The sequence below is a fragment of the Achroia grisella genome, unplaced genomic scaffold (genome assembly GCF_030625045.1).
Source record: "Achroia grisella isolate CSIRO2021 unplaced genomic scaffold, CSIRO_AGI_Agris_v1 utg5304, whole genome shotgun sequence".
NCBI classification, from domain to species: Eukaryota; Metazoa; Arthropoda; class Insecta; order Lepidoptera; family Pyralidae; genus Achroia; species Achroia grisella.
Window position 1 is genome coordinate 26691 of NW_026712919.1, and position 16118 is coordinate 42808.

The 16118-nt window shown below is 31.0% G+C and overlaps 1 protein-coding gene across 1 annotated transcript; it reads left to right on the plus strand.

Annotated features, from left to right (window-relative positions):
- Positions 1 to 11224: 11224 nt before the first annotated feature.
- LOC131847401 (organic cation transporter protein-like) lies at positions 11225 to 15408 on the plus strand. The gene is made up of 6 exons (XM_059196978.1): positions 11225 to 11430; positions 11943 to 12174; positions 12594 to 12849; positions 13153 to 13776; positions 14120 to 14301; positions 14929 to 15408. The coding sequence occupies exons 1-6, from the start codon at positions 11225 to 11227 to the stop codon at positions 15085 to 15087; spliced, it is 1659 nt and encodes a 552-aa protein (XP_059052961.1). The 3' UTR covers positions 15088 to 15408.
- Positions 15409 to 16118: the final 710 nt, after the last annotated feature.

The following is a 16118-nucleotide window of genomic DNA, read 5'->3' on the forward strand; positions in this document are numbered from 1 at the left end:
AAATATATAAATAAATTACGAATAATTTGATGATTATGTTATACGTTAGTTATATTACATGAATAAAAATTATACATACTCATAAATTGGTATGATCTAAAGTTCTGTGAGACATATACATATGTGTATATCATGCGTGGCTTGAATCCGCAACCATCGGAGGTAAAGTGTGTTAAACCGTTAGACAACGGAAGTCGTCCATGTAAATGGTTAGAATTATTTAAATAGTACTTAATTTTTTAAAGAATTATTTACGCCACTAACTTAGAAACGATTATAAATACAATGCTGAAATCAATATTTCCTCAATAATAATAATAAATGTTGGCAGTAAGTATTTACTTACTACATGACTTAGTGCCAATTCATATGGTATTCATATGAATAACATATGAATTAGCAGTATTAAGTATCAAATACATATTTACATTTGTTTTTCATTTAATATGGGAATTAAAAAAAAATCTGCATTGTTAACATGTAAAACAATACATATTGTTTATGAATTATGGATAGATGAAATACTTATTATATGTTATATATTTACTTATATGATATGATTTTATTACTATTTCTAAATTTAAATCCTGTACAAAGAGAGGAAATTTTCTAGGCGTCTATCTAATCTTCGAAATAATGTGACTCGAATTGAATATCATAAGTTATTTTTAGAAATTAAAATAACCTTCACTATTTATCGAGGTGCCCACAGAGATGACTTTGTACAGAGTCGATTGTGTACCAACTTCAATCGCCAATCTTGCTTGCTGTGATCAATGTTTTGGTTGAAGGGTAAGATATGACAGGGAAATTACAGGGTAATAATGAATAACAACTTACTCCAAAGTGGTAACGAATGAGGGGTACCATAAAGATACATTATGACGTCATGGCCATGATGCTGTAGATGTAAGGTATTTCATTTCGTAATGAGAAAAATATCTGTGAATATGTTATATGTTATTCTTTACATGGTATAAAACATAAAGGCACCCGTTATCTGTATTCTAAGATTTTTTAAATTACACAACATATTTAAATGCAATGTTGAGCAATTTATAGAGTGATTAAAGAGATATATATATATATAAACATGCATAACACTTTAATAAAAAGTCAACAATTAAAAAGATGTCTAATGCAGCCAGAGCTGGTCGCTAGCAGATAATAAATTTTATTCTCTATTACTTGCATATGTGGCATTTTAGTTGCTAAATGCTCTTTTGTTAATAGACATAGACAAAGTAGGCACATACATAAATACATACTGAAATTTTAAGAACACAACGGAACACTGCTAAAATAAAAAATAACTATTTTTCTAGTGGGGATTGAGCAAACTGCCGTCCTTTTAAAGTTTTATCAGATTCCCAAGGTTATCAATTAAATGACAATACAGTTTGTTATATAACAAATGCATAGACTCATTTATTTTGATAGGAAATTTTACTACAGTATTCTTTATATTCGATATGAGATAAGAACCCTACAATATGTACAGAATTTGAGTTTCAACATTATTTTTTCATAATCTATAGAAATGTTCTTTAAAGTCAATCAATCAATAGTCTTCATGGGTACAAAGCGCAAAAATAAATCCTTTTTGAGTTTTTAATCTCTTAAAGACCCCAAAAAATTTATAACTTTTAGAGTACAATAGAATAAAAGAGAAAATCCTTTATTAAAATAAACTTAATTTAAGCACTTTTGAATAGTCATAATATTTATTTTAATCTACTGCTCATTCGGAAAGCTTTCTCATCACAAAAATAACGAGCAAGAAACTTGTGTGTTGCTCTTTTAACTAATCGCTGTAAGTATACATTTTTAAGTAGAAACGTATGAATACAAACTACTTTACTTTTATTTCCTTGATTTCTAAAAACAACAATTTTTCAATACCAATTTACTTGACAATGGTATTTTCCGCTCATGGGTTTTGAGTCAAAATTAGTCAGATAAATCGATAGAGTATCCCAAAAAACATACCTCGTTTTATGTTGTTTGAATTCCTACTTTATTTCAAAAAGGCATTATTGGTTTAAAAAGATAAACAGTGACAGGTTCTCCATACCTAAGGAAATATAATGAATTCTAATTAAATCATTTTTCTCTGTTTAGGCAGGCAAGAGCCTGCCTCAACAGATCAGCTACCGGTGAGTCTCAAGGTATACGGCTAAAATATCCTACATGAATAAATAATCTTTGATTTGATAATAGTCATGGCAATATGGAGAGGACATGTTACTCTTTCTTTAGACGGTGAGTCACCAGTTGACTAATAGTTGATAGACGTACAATGAGAATCACTGGCATTTTTATATATTTATTCATCTTTAGGTATATCTATTGTTTCATATCCACTTCTCTTATTATTCATTATAACATTTATTAATACATCAATAAGAGGCATAAAATTCAGAAATAAGTAAAGAATTATTAGCTTTAAGTACAAAATAATATTTATTTTAATAGATGTCGAGACTCTAATGCAACTGTAAATGTAAAAGGTTTCATAAAACTCTAAAAATATTTATACATTACCATCAGGCATGAATGCAACAGCGAATTGGCATACAGAACACAACCAATATGCGCTGGTCAACATTGGTTTTCTTCCTATACGATCTAACAACAAGACCGCTGTCCAATATCCTGGTATTTCTGTTGCTGTCACAAATACATAGCTCAAATACTTGTCGCCAGATAAATTTATAGAATTAATAGATATACCAAAGTTAATCAACTTCATTACAATTTGTAGAATCGACAACACGATGCAACGTAATAGTATTGTAGGAGACTTTAGCACAAGAACTATTAGCCATGGTTCTTTTGGTTTGTTGATGTTTCTTTGTAATTCGTCAGTCGCTTGGAGTAATTTGATAGATTTACCTGATATCTGTTTCTTATTTATTCTCGATACTTTTTTAAGAATAGTTTCAGCTTTGTTGTATTGGCCTTTACTTAGCAACCACCGGATGGATTCTGATAGGATCCAAAAGTAACTGATGATTAAGAGCCGGAGCAAAGAGACTACTAATATGAGAAGACGCCATGACTGTATACCCCATGCAAGGTGTCACCTGCATATCATTTATATTTTGGAATGCTATTGAATTATGTTGTCATTCACATATATAACTTGAATTCTTACAATAGGATATTAGAAGTAACCAATTACAACAGTTACCTGGATGGAATCCTGGCCGTTGTGAAAATATACTCGTTTGCAACATAACCCGTCAACATTATAGGTAAAACCATTAATGCCAGCGACACTAGTTGATATCGACCAAACTGGCCAAGTTCTTCAATCAAGACTCGATCCAGATCCAAGCTTTCTCTCTGATCTTCATCTTTAGCTGGTGGAATATCAGTTTTAATATTACTAGATGACATTACAACTATAGACAACGACCTCGTTTTGTATTTGTGAATTATACAAATAACACAAGAATATAAATATGAGAGATAATGTTAACACTTGTATCCTCGATACTGGGACTTTTAGACCTATTAAATATTATGTTTTACATATATAATACAAAAATATATTCTTATATACAGACTTAATTGGTGACCGAAATTGTATACATTGTTTCTACATTTGAAGTGAGCATAGCTTCGTTATATCCGAGGTAATAGAAATTCATGTTATTGTAATTACAAAAAAATATATTATTTTTGTTAAACTCATTTTCAGTTAAAGAAACGATAAACAAATTTACTTTATAATTAAAATGGACTGTAATATATGTATTTTAGTAATAGATGTAAAGACAATTGGAATTATGAAAATAAATTTGCGGGACCGTCTCAAATTTCACGGTTTAGTTTATGATATTGATCGATTATAAAATTATTAATGTGTTTAATAAATAATAAGTAAGTAAAAAGAAAAAAATAGGGAGAGACGACCTTCTTAGCATTCCAAGAATTTACCGTGTGGTTTCCGGATGCATTGTGTGGCAGAGCGCTAAACCCAGGGCTTGTACTACGGTAGATTTAAGGTTTATTTCATTTAATACAATTATTACTGCATAAAATGGCCATTCAGACTCAGTCAGTGGTAATTTGTTTAATATTTAGACATGTGTTCTTAAGTGTTAAACATAATCTCAAGTACCATCTTGATAAAATACATGTGTATATATAAATATACTTTATTTTGATTTAAGTTTCAGACATGAGTACTTGATATTAATTTATTACGATCTTTTAAAAATACTTTGAACTTTTAAGGGCAAACAAACTAATAGATTCGATGATAGTAGTGATAACTGTTTTTTGTCTGTATATAAGTGTGAATTAACTTGGTTATTCCAATGAATATTTCATAGAACCTGCTTGAATAAAAAAAAAATTGTATTGTAGGTTTCCCCGCACTAAAAATATTTGTGGTCTCACACTTGCTTATGGTAGCGGAATAAAATATAATAACATAAATTTACTAAATAATAATACGTCAACAGTACCGGTCGGAGCTGCTGTAGCAGTAAGAAATGGCTGATATTTGCATAATTTTATGTATATTTTTACATTATAGAATGTTCACCGCATTTTTAAAACGATTACAATAATAATAATATCTCAGGAAAATCCACAGAATATCATCTGGTCCCAAGCTAAGCTCAGCTTACGTTATAAGTACTAGATAGTTATCTAGATATAATATATAATTACATTTTTATATAAATAGTAAACGCACGGATCTATATAAACAATCATACTCATGAATATAAGTTCATACCTTGCAAGAAATCGTACCGGCTTCAATTAGCTGCCACTAGGGTTCATGATTTCTCGAGCTTCTCAATTTCTCGGGTCTCGAGAGATTCTGAGGTCTAATTTCTCGGCTAAAGTCTTCTCATGTTGTCTTTGAGAAATTTACATTGGAGAGGACATGTTACGTTTTCTGATATTATTTGGTTCCAATAACGTCAAAAAATTGGCATTTTTATATATTTTTCATCTAGGTAAAGTATCAAATTAAACTTTTAATACATCAATGAGTATATTTAAAAACATAAAGGATAATGAATATTTATTTTTTTTAAATAGAAAAATAAATATTAGATCCTTACATTATGAAATTGGCGTTTTGTCAAGAAAATGGTCACTTTGATCTCAAATATTTCTTTGGTTAGGAATTCTATTTCCAAATTTATACAGCTATTCACTTTGGGTCACTCACAGCATACAAAATGAAAAAACATAGCTAAAATATCGCGTTATTTACGAGTACGAGTAATCCGCTGTGTAGCACCATGTGCAACACGGTGCTAAAGCACAAGAAGTATTAATGATGTGTACGTAATTGGTCTCGCAAAAGAAAACAAGTGCATTTTTGATTCCAACGTTTTCGTTCTGGAAATTTCGACCTGCAAAGCAATCTCCGTGGGCGGCCGGAATCCAAGGTTGATAATGAAGAATTGAAGGCTATTGTGGAAGCGGATCCATCTCAACCACGTCCGAGTTAACTGCAGGCTGCGGTGTTAGTGACAAAACTGTTTTAATCCACTTGAAGCAAATTGGGAAGGTGAAAAAAGCTTGAAAAGTGGGTCAACATCATGAATTCAATGGAGTAAATCGACAAACGCGCGAAGCCTGCTGCGTTACATTAATCAACCGGCATAATAATGAAGGGATTTTAAATCAAATAATTTCCTGTGGTGGAAAGTGGATCTTGTACGATAATCGGAAACGCTCATAAATATATGCTTATAATGGCTAAACCGAAATTGTATACATTGTTTCTACATTTAAATCCTGCCCGTTATAGCGAAAATTGGCTCAAAAAATGTTACTTGTCAACGTTTGGTGGACTATTTCCGGTGTTATTCACTTCGGCTTTCTTAAATCTGGCCAGACGATTACGGCAAATATATATTTTTTTTCGAAATTTGGATAACTTCTTGCAAGGGAAAAAATTACACTCCGATGGGGCAGTCCTTGTAAAGTGTTTAAAAACAAAAGGCATAAAAAAGTGCATAATAGAAATGGTACATACTTTGATTATGTGTGTAATAAATATATTTTATATATTATTTATTTTGATATATTTTGATATTAATTTAAAAAAAATACTTGAACTTATTAAGGGCAAACCTTACAAAACGCTGTAATTTCAATTTTTTAGGACCTAATTATTCAGACTTATATTTATAATGACAGCACCATTTTTGGTTTCACACTAGCTTATTTAGAAATAAAAAAAACAATGTAATTACATAAATAGTTTCTAGCAGTAAGAAACTGAACATAAATGTAATTTAACATGATAGAAAACAAAAAATAATATCTTAGAATTCATTGCGCCGCCTCAGCAACAAAACTAGATAGTTAAGATATAATATATAATTAATTTTTATATATAGTAAACATGATCTATATCGAACAATCTCGAATATTTCTCGAGCTTGATTTCCCGCTTCAATTAGCAGCCAAACAGCAATCAATAAATAAATAACCCTGGATAATTAACACAACTCCATCTAGTACCACGGTAACACACACAGAGCTTGTGTTATGGGTACTAGATACTAATATAAATATTAAGATTTTTCTTAAATGCGTACATATAGACTAAACAATCATACTCATGAATATAAATGTTACCACCGTGCGAGGAATTGAACCTGTGACCATCGAAAGTAAAACGGTGTGCTAAACCGCTAGACCATCGACCGCTTTGTAAGATTTGCTTCAGCGAAAGTACAGGTTAAGAGGGCATGACGTTCTTCAGTTATGTGCAACGCATTAATGATATCGCGGATGTCAAATGATAACATGATTTCCCAATGCTGTATGCATGTATATAGACGACGGTTACTATTTACCATCAGGTGGATAATCAGCTTGTTTACCATTCTAAATACATAAATAATAGAGGTAAATAGCTTTACAACAGATTAACAGCTTAACAATATCAACAAACAAATTTATGGCAAATGTTCATGCATAACTTATTATTTTATCCCAGTATCAGTTACAATTAAAATAAAAAAAAACTTTACTCATGTAAGTCTGAATAGGCTCTCCTGATAAGTCAAATGTAACGTTTGTTCTGAAAGTAGTTCAAACCAAGAAGACCTGACAAGAAACTGCACTTACTCATTTTCGAACGCTATTGTACTACAATAATGTTTTTCTACAATTATAATCACACACAATTTTTGAAACTTGGGTTTAGAATAAATTCAGTGATAATTAGTATATATTAATATTTATTACAATGCATTATGAAACTATAAATTGTATTAATATTTAGTAAATAGAAATAATTCTACTGATATTATAACGAATGTTTGTTGATACTAAACGAATTTTGATGAAACTTTACAACAATATAGCTTATATATCAAAATTACAAATATGTTATAATTTAAAAAGATATTATGTACGACATTCGTCATTATATTATGAAATATAATGACGAATGTCAAGTAAGTGTGATGCAGACGAAGTATCGCGGGGCATCTAGTTCGATAATACGTATTCTAGACCGCGAATTGGTAAACTTAGTTCTATACTAATATCTATACTATTTGTTCTCAAATTAAGAATGGAAACTGCGAATTGGGAAACGTAGCGTAGAACGCTCCGCAGCTAGGTGAAGCGACGATATACGTATCGCGGGTAACAGCTGGACGAACGGCTGAAAATCATGCGCAATGGTATGCCATGGGAGAACCCTATGCTCAGCAGTGGACTACAGTGCCCAAAAGAGAATGATGTGAGATAATTCAATCAGTAGACATAACTTGAATGAAATACACAATATATTCCTGGGCACGTTATAAATCTATTTTTATTGGCAATTAACGTAGGTATAATTTATAAATTATCGAATACCATTACGTAAAGGAATGCTGCATGCCATTACGTTACGTTATATTTAATATTATCAAATTATATTCCATGAAATAACTGACATTATTTAAACATCGACTATATTTAATTAATGTACATAATTAATAAAATATCATCTATACATATAAATAAAATTTGAGTTTCTGTTTGTAATATTGTATTACCGTTTTTACTATATGCATATGAATATAAACACGGTAAAATATTTTGGTGTATGCAAAATATTTTCTTTTTACAATTTTTGTCTGTCTGTCTATTTGTTCCGGCTAATCTCTGAAATTGCTGGACCGATTTTGACGATACTTTATTTGGTAAGTAGGTGATGTAATAAGGAGTAACTTAGGCTACTTTTATTATAGAAAAATAGAGTTATATTCCATTTTTGTCTGTCTGTCTGTCGGTCTGTTTGTTCCGGCTAATCTCTAAAATGGCTGGACCGATTTTGACGGGATTTTTTTTGACAGGTAGCTGATGTAATAAGGAGTATCTTAGGCTACTTTTATTTTATAAAAAGAAATTTCGCGGTAACTGCTAGTAATCGAAATAATAATTTTACTTTTATTCTCTTGTTTGACGCGTGGTGACGTAGACAATATATGTATGATTGTATGATAAACCATTCTCACGTTAATGTTATGAAAACATTGATATCTAATATTATCAAGACAGGTTATGAGACGAGTTTTATCACAGATTTAAGATCAATATCTAAGTTGAATGTCAACTTTTATTCATATTATCTATTGCTTCACGTGTTTAAGATGACAATATACAATTTAAACTATATACAGAGTGTCCATAACAAAAGAGTCTTTTTTTTTCATGGATGATAATGGAATGATGCACCCGCCTGCGCTAATGGTTTACACTGGCGGGGCATCAGTGGAGGATGATAAGATGAGCATGGGTCAGGTCAGTTAGCCCATAGTGATTAAATACTCAGGAATTAACCACGATTGTTCCCAGAGGAAGCCGCGTGGAGGTGGACCTAACGTGGTACATTGCTAGCAATGGGGACACTAGACCCCATTACTAACAATCTGCTTCTCCCCCTAGTCTTTTGTTATTTAATGTTTTGAATTACAAAGTTATATAATTAAAAACATTAAATAATTCCTAACATCTATTCCATGATTTTATAACCGTAGATCAGTCGTAACCTGTAAAATATATGTATTAACTATATTATCTTATTATTTAAAGCTTTTATCAATCTATTGGTTGTGATAATACTAAGGCATTATATTATATTATAAATATATATATATATATATATTATATTTATATTAAGTCAAAGCATCAATTTGATTTCATGTAAATAGTAGCGAAATCAACCAAAATATATTTTTATAGTAAGTAAACAAAACTCGCACTAATTTGCATTATTATTCTAACGTGAATCATATAATTAATATATACAAAGAAGAGAATGAAATTATAATTTTGTTAAATAATTATTAAAAAATATATACATTCTCTTTTGCAATATAAATGATTTAGTAAAATATTGGGTATAGAACACTTCTTCAATTATGTTTATTATTATTCTTTCAATTATGTATTATATGTAGAGCAAAGTATTACATAAATACTAATTACATTCTGGTTGATACAATTCTAAAAAAACATCAAATTCATAACTTCACACATAAATAACGCAAAATACTAAAAATCAAACCAATCAAGATATCCTAAGAGTGTCTGCAAGAGATTGCTTGAGCCAAAAGATCGCCTTTTGTACCTCTAAATAGTTTTTAAAATATACTTGTACTACCAGGCCCGGGCACACGTTGCTGTAGCTAATAATGGACAATTAATATTGCGACTATAAATTGAGATGTAAGCTATCCTATCTTTCAAATTGGATCAAATTGCACACAATGTGCAAATCAAATTTGCAATCGGTTCAGTACTTTAGGAGTCAATCGCGGACAAACAACGTGATACATAATTTATATATATAAAGTATTAATTAAAAATAGTATTAACTATTTTTTAAATATAATTATATTTATATTAAAAAAATATATAATTAAGTATGGATAAATGAAGAGTTAAAAAATAAAATGAGTTTCCAAAGTACAGTACAGAAAGGGATTGAACTGAAACCGACATTGAGGTTACACTTCAGAGCACATATGCTGTTCCATCCTGTACATATAATTATAGATATGAGATCGTTATTTACAAGTTTATCATATCAATACATAACATAACAATGTAATATATTCACACGAATTTTATATTGTCACGTCGAGATATCGTCTTTTGAAATTCACCTTTTGATAAGGACCCAAAATATTGACAGTCTACGTTGACAAATGAGGGTTGACTATCTGTCGTCTGAATGACATTAGTAGTATTTATGAGTAGGTACTAGTAATTGTAATAATTCACGATGATAGCAAATAAATACATAAACATATCACATACCATCATTTAGTTTTTTTACACTTCGAAGATGGCTAACAAGCATACGGCCTATTTGATGGTAAACAGTTACCTTAGCCTATAAACGCCTGAAACACCAGGGGTGTCACGTGCGCGTTACCCTTAAGTACTAAGCAGGGCTATACGATAGACACATTTAATATTTTATTTTGTAATTCTAATATGCACATATTGCAATACTTAAAAAAAACATCCTACCCAATTTAGATGTTATAGTTCAAAAAAGGAACACATTTTAGGTAATCACTTGAAAAATAGAAAAATCTTAATTGATTTTAAAAAGTTATGGATAAAGCACATTAAGATAATTAATTGTAAAAGTCATTTTTAAATAAGTGGATATTCTATACGCAATTATCGGTAGGGCCAGTCACCGCCAATCGATCGGGCTAAGCGCCGCAGCGCTGCAGTCGACACCGCTGCTGGACGCTCTATTGATCACAATGAAGACCATCTGGAACACCTAGTAGGAATGTGCACAGTTCTTTAACTCGACGTAGGCATTAATGGCAACATTTACTTCCGCGGATGAGATATGTCTTATTTTTACTTAAAGTGTTGCATGAATATAGGGGTGGATCTAAAATAAATTAGATATTATAAAGATATCTTGTAATTTACTTGTTGGTAGCAGCAGTGGTGTACGAAGATACACGAGACACCATTATAGGCTTTAGTAAGACTTTGTATTTAGGCAATCTCCTCTGGACGAATGATAAGGGCCTAATAATCGTTTTGCACTTCAAGTATCTGTTACGTCTTACGTTTACGCCACATAACTATTGACGTATTTATACATACGTATTTTATCGAGTACTCAAAACATTATCTCTCGTATTGGGTATTGATATTATGTATTGTAAATCCACAAACGTATACGCGAGGTTTATGCAGCACGATGTCTAGTAAGACGATGACAGATGATTTACCACACAAAGAAGAGGCTCGGAATAATGGAGTGGATTTAGACCAGATGCTGATCGATGAAATCGGTCAGTTTGGCCTCTATCAATTCATCACATTGGCATTAATGTTCTTTCCTGCAATATTCGCGGCTTTTTGTAATGGTGAATACATTTTCTCAACAGCCAGGATCCCGACCAGGTAATTGACTTAAATGTATCACTATAACTAATAATAGACATTTTAATATTAATTTTTATTATATTAGTGATAAGTTTATTAATTACAGTAAAACACTAATGTACGTTCATGTTGATATATATCTTAGATGCTTACATAATAAGTATCGATTTATAATAATTAATGGAGATTACGCCTTGGGTAATATTTAGCTTCTTTTAATAGGCCTGATGTTAAGTTTCAATAAAAGAAATAAAAATAGTGTTTAAATGAACACTTTAATTTTATTAATTACATTACTAGAACAATCATTTGACAAATTGTATACTAAAGAAAAATATATGTGTAATCTATTTCGTGATAATAGAATCTTATTAGAATAGACTAATTCGACTACAATATTTATTGTCTCGATATTTTCCTAACATAATTAAGTTTCAAATTTAAAAGTTTTAAACTATTTGTGTCTACTGAAACTATATTATCCTCTTGTCCACATTCAGTTCCAAAATTAAAATACAATTATATTTCAGATGTCGAATTCCTCAATGCGATGGCATGGATGCACATCCCGAGTTTCGCCCGGAATGGATTCTAAATGCAATCCCTGGTATAAGCCAAGATTCTTTCGAAGATTGCTCGAGATATGCAGACAGCGATAATTATGAACCAGCTAACGAGACTTGTCCAGCCTCATGGTTTAATGCTACTACGACAAATTGCGAAAAGTATGTTTACGAAAATACATACAGCATTGTTTACGATGTAGGTAGCACAATGGACCAATTATTATAAAAAAATATAATTTTTAAATCTTAGCTTATATATAGGGTGAAATTTGCTGTGAAACTCGTTCAAATATTAAATTTTGAGCATTTAACGTTATTGGCATTCAAACCAATGTATTACGCTTATTACACACATTTACTTATTTTTTCAAAATCATCATCATCACTTGCTTCTTCCTTATCCTATTTGTTTGGGGTCGGCTTCCATTCATCCCTGTTCGCAGTCATCACTAGATGAATAACTATATTTACTACCTTTCTTACTATATCATCTTTCACACAGTCCAGCCATCTCTTTTTCGGCCTTCCTCTTATAACTATCCATATTCATATGCAACATCTTCCTTAAAATATTATCGTTTTCAAAATATAATCTGCAATTTACAATTATTTCAGTTTGACTTGGCATGCAAAGAATGGCGACGTTCACAGATTGGGTCGATCAGTTCAATGGGTAAACTTTTGGGAATACCTGCTACTGGATACATCTCAGACCAATGGGGCCGACGAATTGCACTCGTTATTGGTATTTTTAGCGTCGGCGTAGTTGGTTTGGCGCGCTCCTTTGCAACTAGTTATGAGTGGTTTGTGGCTTTGGAAGTATTAGAGGCCATTGTGGGTTCAGGTGTATTTTCAGCATGCTACGTTTTAGGTAATTTAATATTATCTTTAAAGTTAATCTTTTTTTAAAAATTAATAAACTTTTATGCCTTTTAAGAATTATTATTATTATATTTAGATGATTAGATTTATATAATTAGATGTTTTTTTATTAAAAATATCTTTAATCATATACATCTATTAGAGATGTCTTCGATATCCTAAAACATTTTAAAATATTGTTTCTTACATTAAATTGTACTAGATATTGATACATCTAATGATATTTTATTGATACAACATTTTTTAATATTTCAACATTGCTTATCTAAAGGTAATATTTTCTTATTTGCAGTAATGGAACTTGTCGGTCCCAAATATAGAGTAGTAACAGGAGCCACTATGTCTTCACTTTTTGCTTTAGGACAGGCAATTCTGGGCTTGATAGCATGGTATACACAATCATGGCGTACACTCGCATTAGTATTGTATATACCCCAATTTTTTATAATAATTTACTTTTGGATACTATCAGAATCTTTCCGGTGGCTAATAAGCAAAGGCCGCTGTGACGAAGCAGAAACAATTCTTAAAAAAGCATCCAACATGAATAAGAAACATCTATCAGAAAAGTCTATAAAGATAATACAAGCTACTGCAGGAGTGAAAAGAAATGTACAGGAATCAAAAGAAACGTGGCTACCGATTCTTGTGATAAATTCTCGTACGATGCTAATACGTTGTATCGTATTACCGATAATATGGGCTGCATTGACTACGATCTACTATGGGTTATCTGTTAATTCTGTTAATATGACTGGCAATCAGTACTTGAACTATGTCTTCGTATCAATAATAGAAATACCGGGATACTGGACAGCGATCTTATTGTTAAATCGTATTGGAAGAAAAGCAATGTTGATAAGTGGATACTGGTCATGCTCTGCATGCCAATTTACTCTTGCATTTATGCCTAATGGTAAATAAACAAATTTTGTATATTATAAAACTAGTTGCAGCGATTGTACATTTATATGCGTTACTTTGTGATGTACACAATTAAATATTAAAAATTTTGTATTTGTATGTTTGTAGTACCAACGTTCAAATCCATAAAAACTAACACAATATACATTTTAATCACAGCGCTACAAGAATTTACAAAATTTCAATATATTTTTACTTATTACTTAACTTTATTTTTGTATTATATTTGTATTAGCTGGCGCGCGGTTTCACCCGTGAAATTTATAGCCTATATATTATTCTATTAGAGTAACAAAATTTGCCTAGAAAACTATCAAATCAACTCTAATTTCCAGGTATGGAGAATGTGTCACTGGTCATTTATTTAATTGGAAAGTATAGCATCTCTATAGTAATGACTTCACTTTATATATACGCTGCAGAATTATTTCCTACCAAGTATAGGCATAGATTGCTGGCCTTCAGCGTTACAGTCGGAAGATTGGGGACTATCATGGCACCTCTTACACCAGCACTTGTAAGTAGAGACAATGCTCTCTATTGAGAGTAATTTTCTTTTGACAATTCACACAGCGCCATCAAGTTCCATACTAAACAGAATCATTACTATGGGTAGTAAAGACCTATACTTAAAAAAGAATACTATATATACTAAGTATTTTTTTAATATATAGATAACAACCAGAACATGACAAACAATCATACTCAGTACAAATGTTTGTGTAGTGCGAAGTATCGAACCCATCGGAATTAAAGTAGTGTACTTACAATTCAGGTTGTTAAAACCGAGTTATCGTAATTATTGAACTTATTTTGCTATAATAATAGTTTCCAATATTTAAACTTTATTTTCCATATTTATTAATCACACAATGTTTCACACATGTAGTTTGTAAAAAAACATCTAGAATCTAAATGATAATATAATAAAAGCAAAAATGTGAGGTTTATAAAAAAGTCTTTGCTATATTGGAGACTCTTAAAATTTTATTTGCCACTTAAAAAATACTGCTGTTATACGATTACAATATAAGACTACAATATAATATAAGATTAAGAACCACATTTGGATACGTTAAGTACAATTTTAGAAATATATGTAAAATGACGTTGTTGAAATCAGGTAATTTTTAAATGTTCACAGGCTTCGGAGATCTGGGAATCGTTGCCGTCTGTGCTATTTGGCACCTTTGCATTGATATCAGGTTTCCTCGTGTTTACAACACCGGAGACACTCGGCACTAAGTTACCAGACACAATGGAAGAAGCAGAACAAATCGAATCTAGAAAGATTAAGCTGTGATACAAATTTTGTTTAAATGTACTCTTTATTTAACCATTTTTACCGATGGTACTTACCCGATGGTAAGTGGTAACCATCGTAAATATAAATATACAGAAACATCGTGTTATAATGTGTCACCCATTATACCACTAATAAGTTGCTATTCTAGAGGACCAAGATGTCATGTTCTTATACGTAATTTCAGATACATATCAGAATTAAATATTGTCAATGCATGTAACATTCTTAGAGTTCCTAAGCACGAAAGTTCTGGATAAGTAAGTTGATTGTAAAAAAAATGTCTGATTTCACAAATATAGGAGTTAAGTGAAAATATCATTAAAATGTATTGTAATTTATTATTAATAGCGTGACTTCGTAGTAATATAAAATTATTAATTTAATTTATTACGTAAAATATGTTTTTGTATTGGAATAAAAATAATATGTTAATAAAAATTAAAGTAAATTTTATTTAGAACAATAATTACCTTAAATTGCGTAAGATTTAGAGATATTAAGCAGTGATCTCATTGAATTTAATATTCCAAATCTCATCTGTGCGTGTCGTAAAACAAATATAAAGATAAGTGAAAGTAGAATTCAAGGAAACAGTGATGAAATTCAACTCGTAAAATGAATAGACTCACCAGTTTATGGTATCGTAAAGCGGTAGGAGCTTGTGGCTACCCTTATTTTGATGAGGGACAAGTTAAACGCGTAATTCAAATTTTCTAGAGTACACAATGACACGATGTCTATGATGAACAGTTTCTATGTTTCTGTACTCATAATCTTTAAATAATTTGTTCTTAAAAATTAAGAATGGAAAGTGCGAATTGGCAAACGTAGTGTAGAACGCCCCGCAGCTATGTGGAGCGACGTCATACGTAGGGTTGCGGGTAATAACAGGACGAGTAGGGCGGAAGATCGTGCTCAGTGGCATGCCTTGGGAGAGACCTATGTCCAGCTGTGTATTACAGTGAGCTGATGGTGATGATCATGATAAAAAAATATTGTCATTACAGAATCAAAATTAATGTCATTAT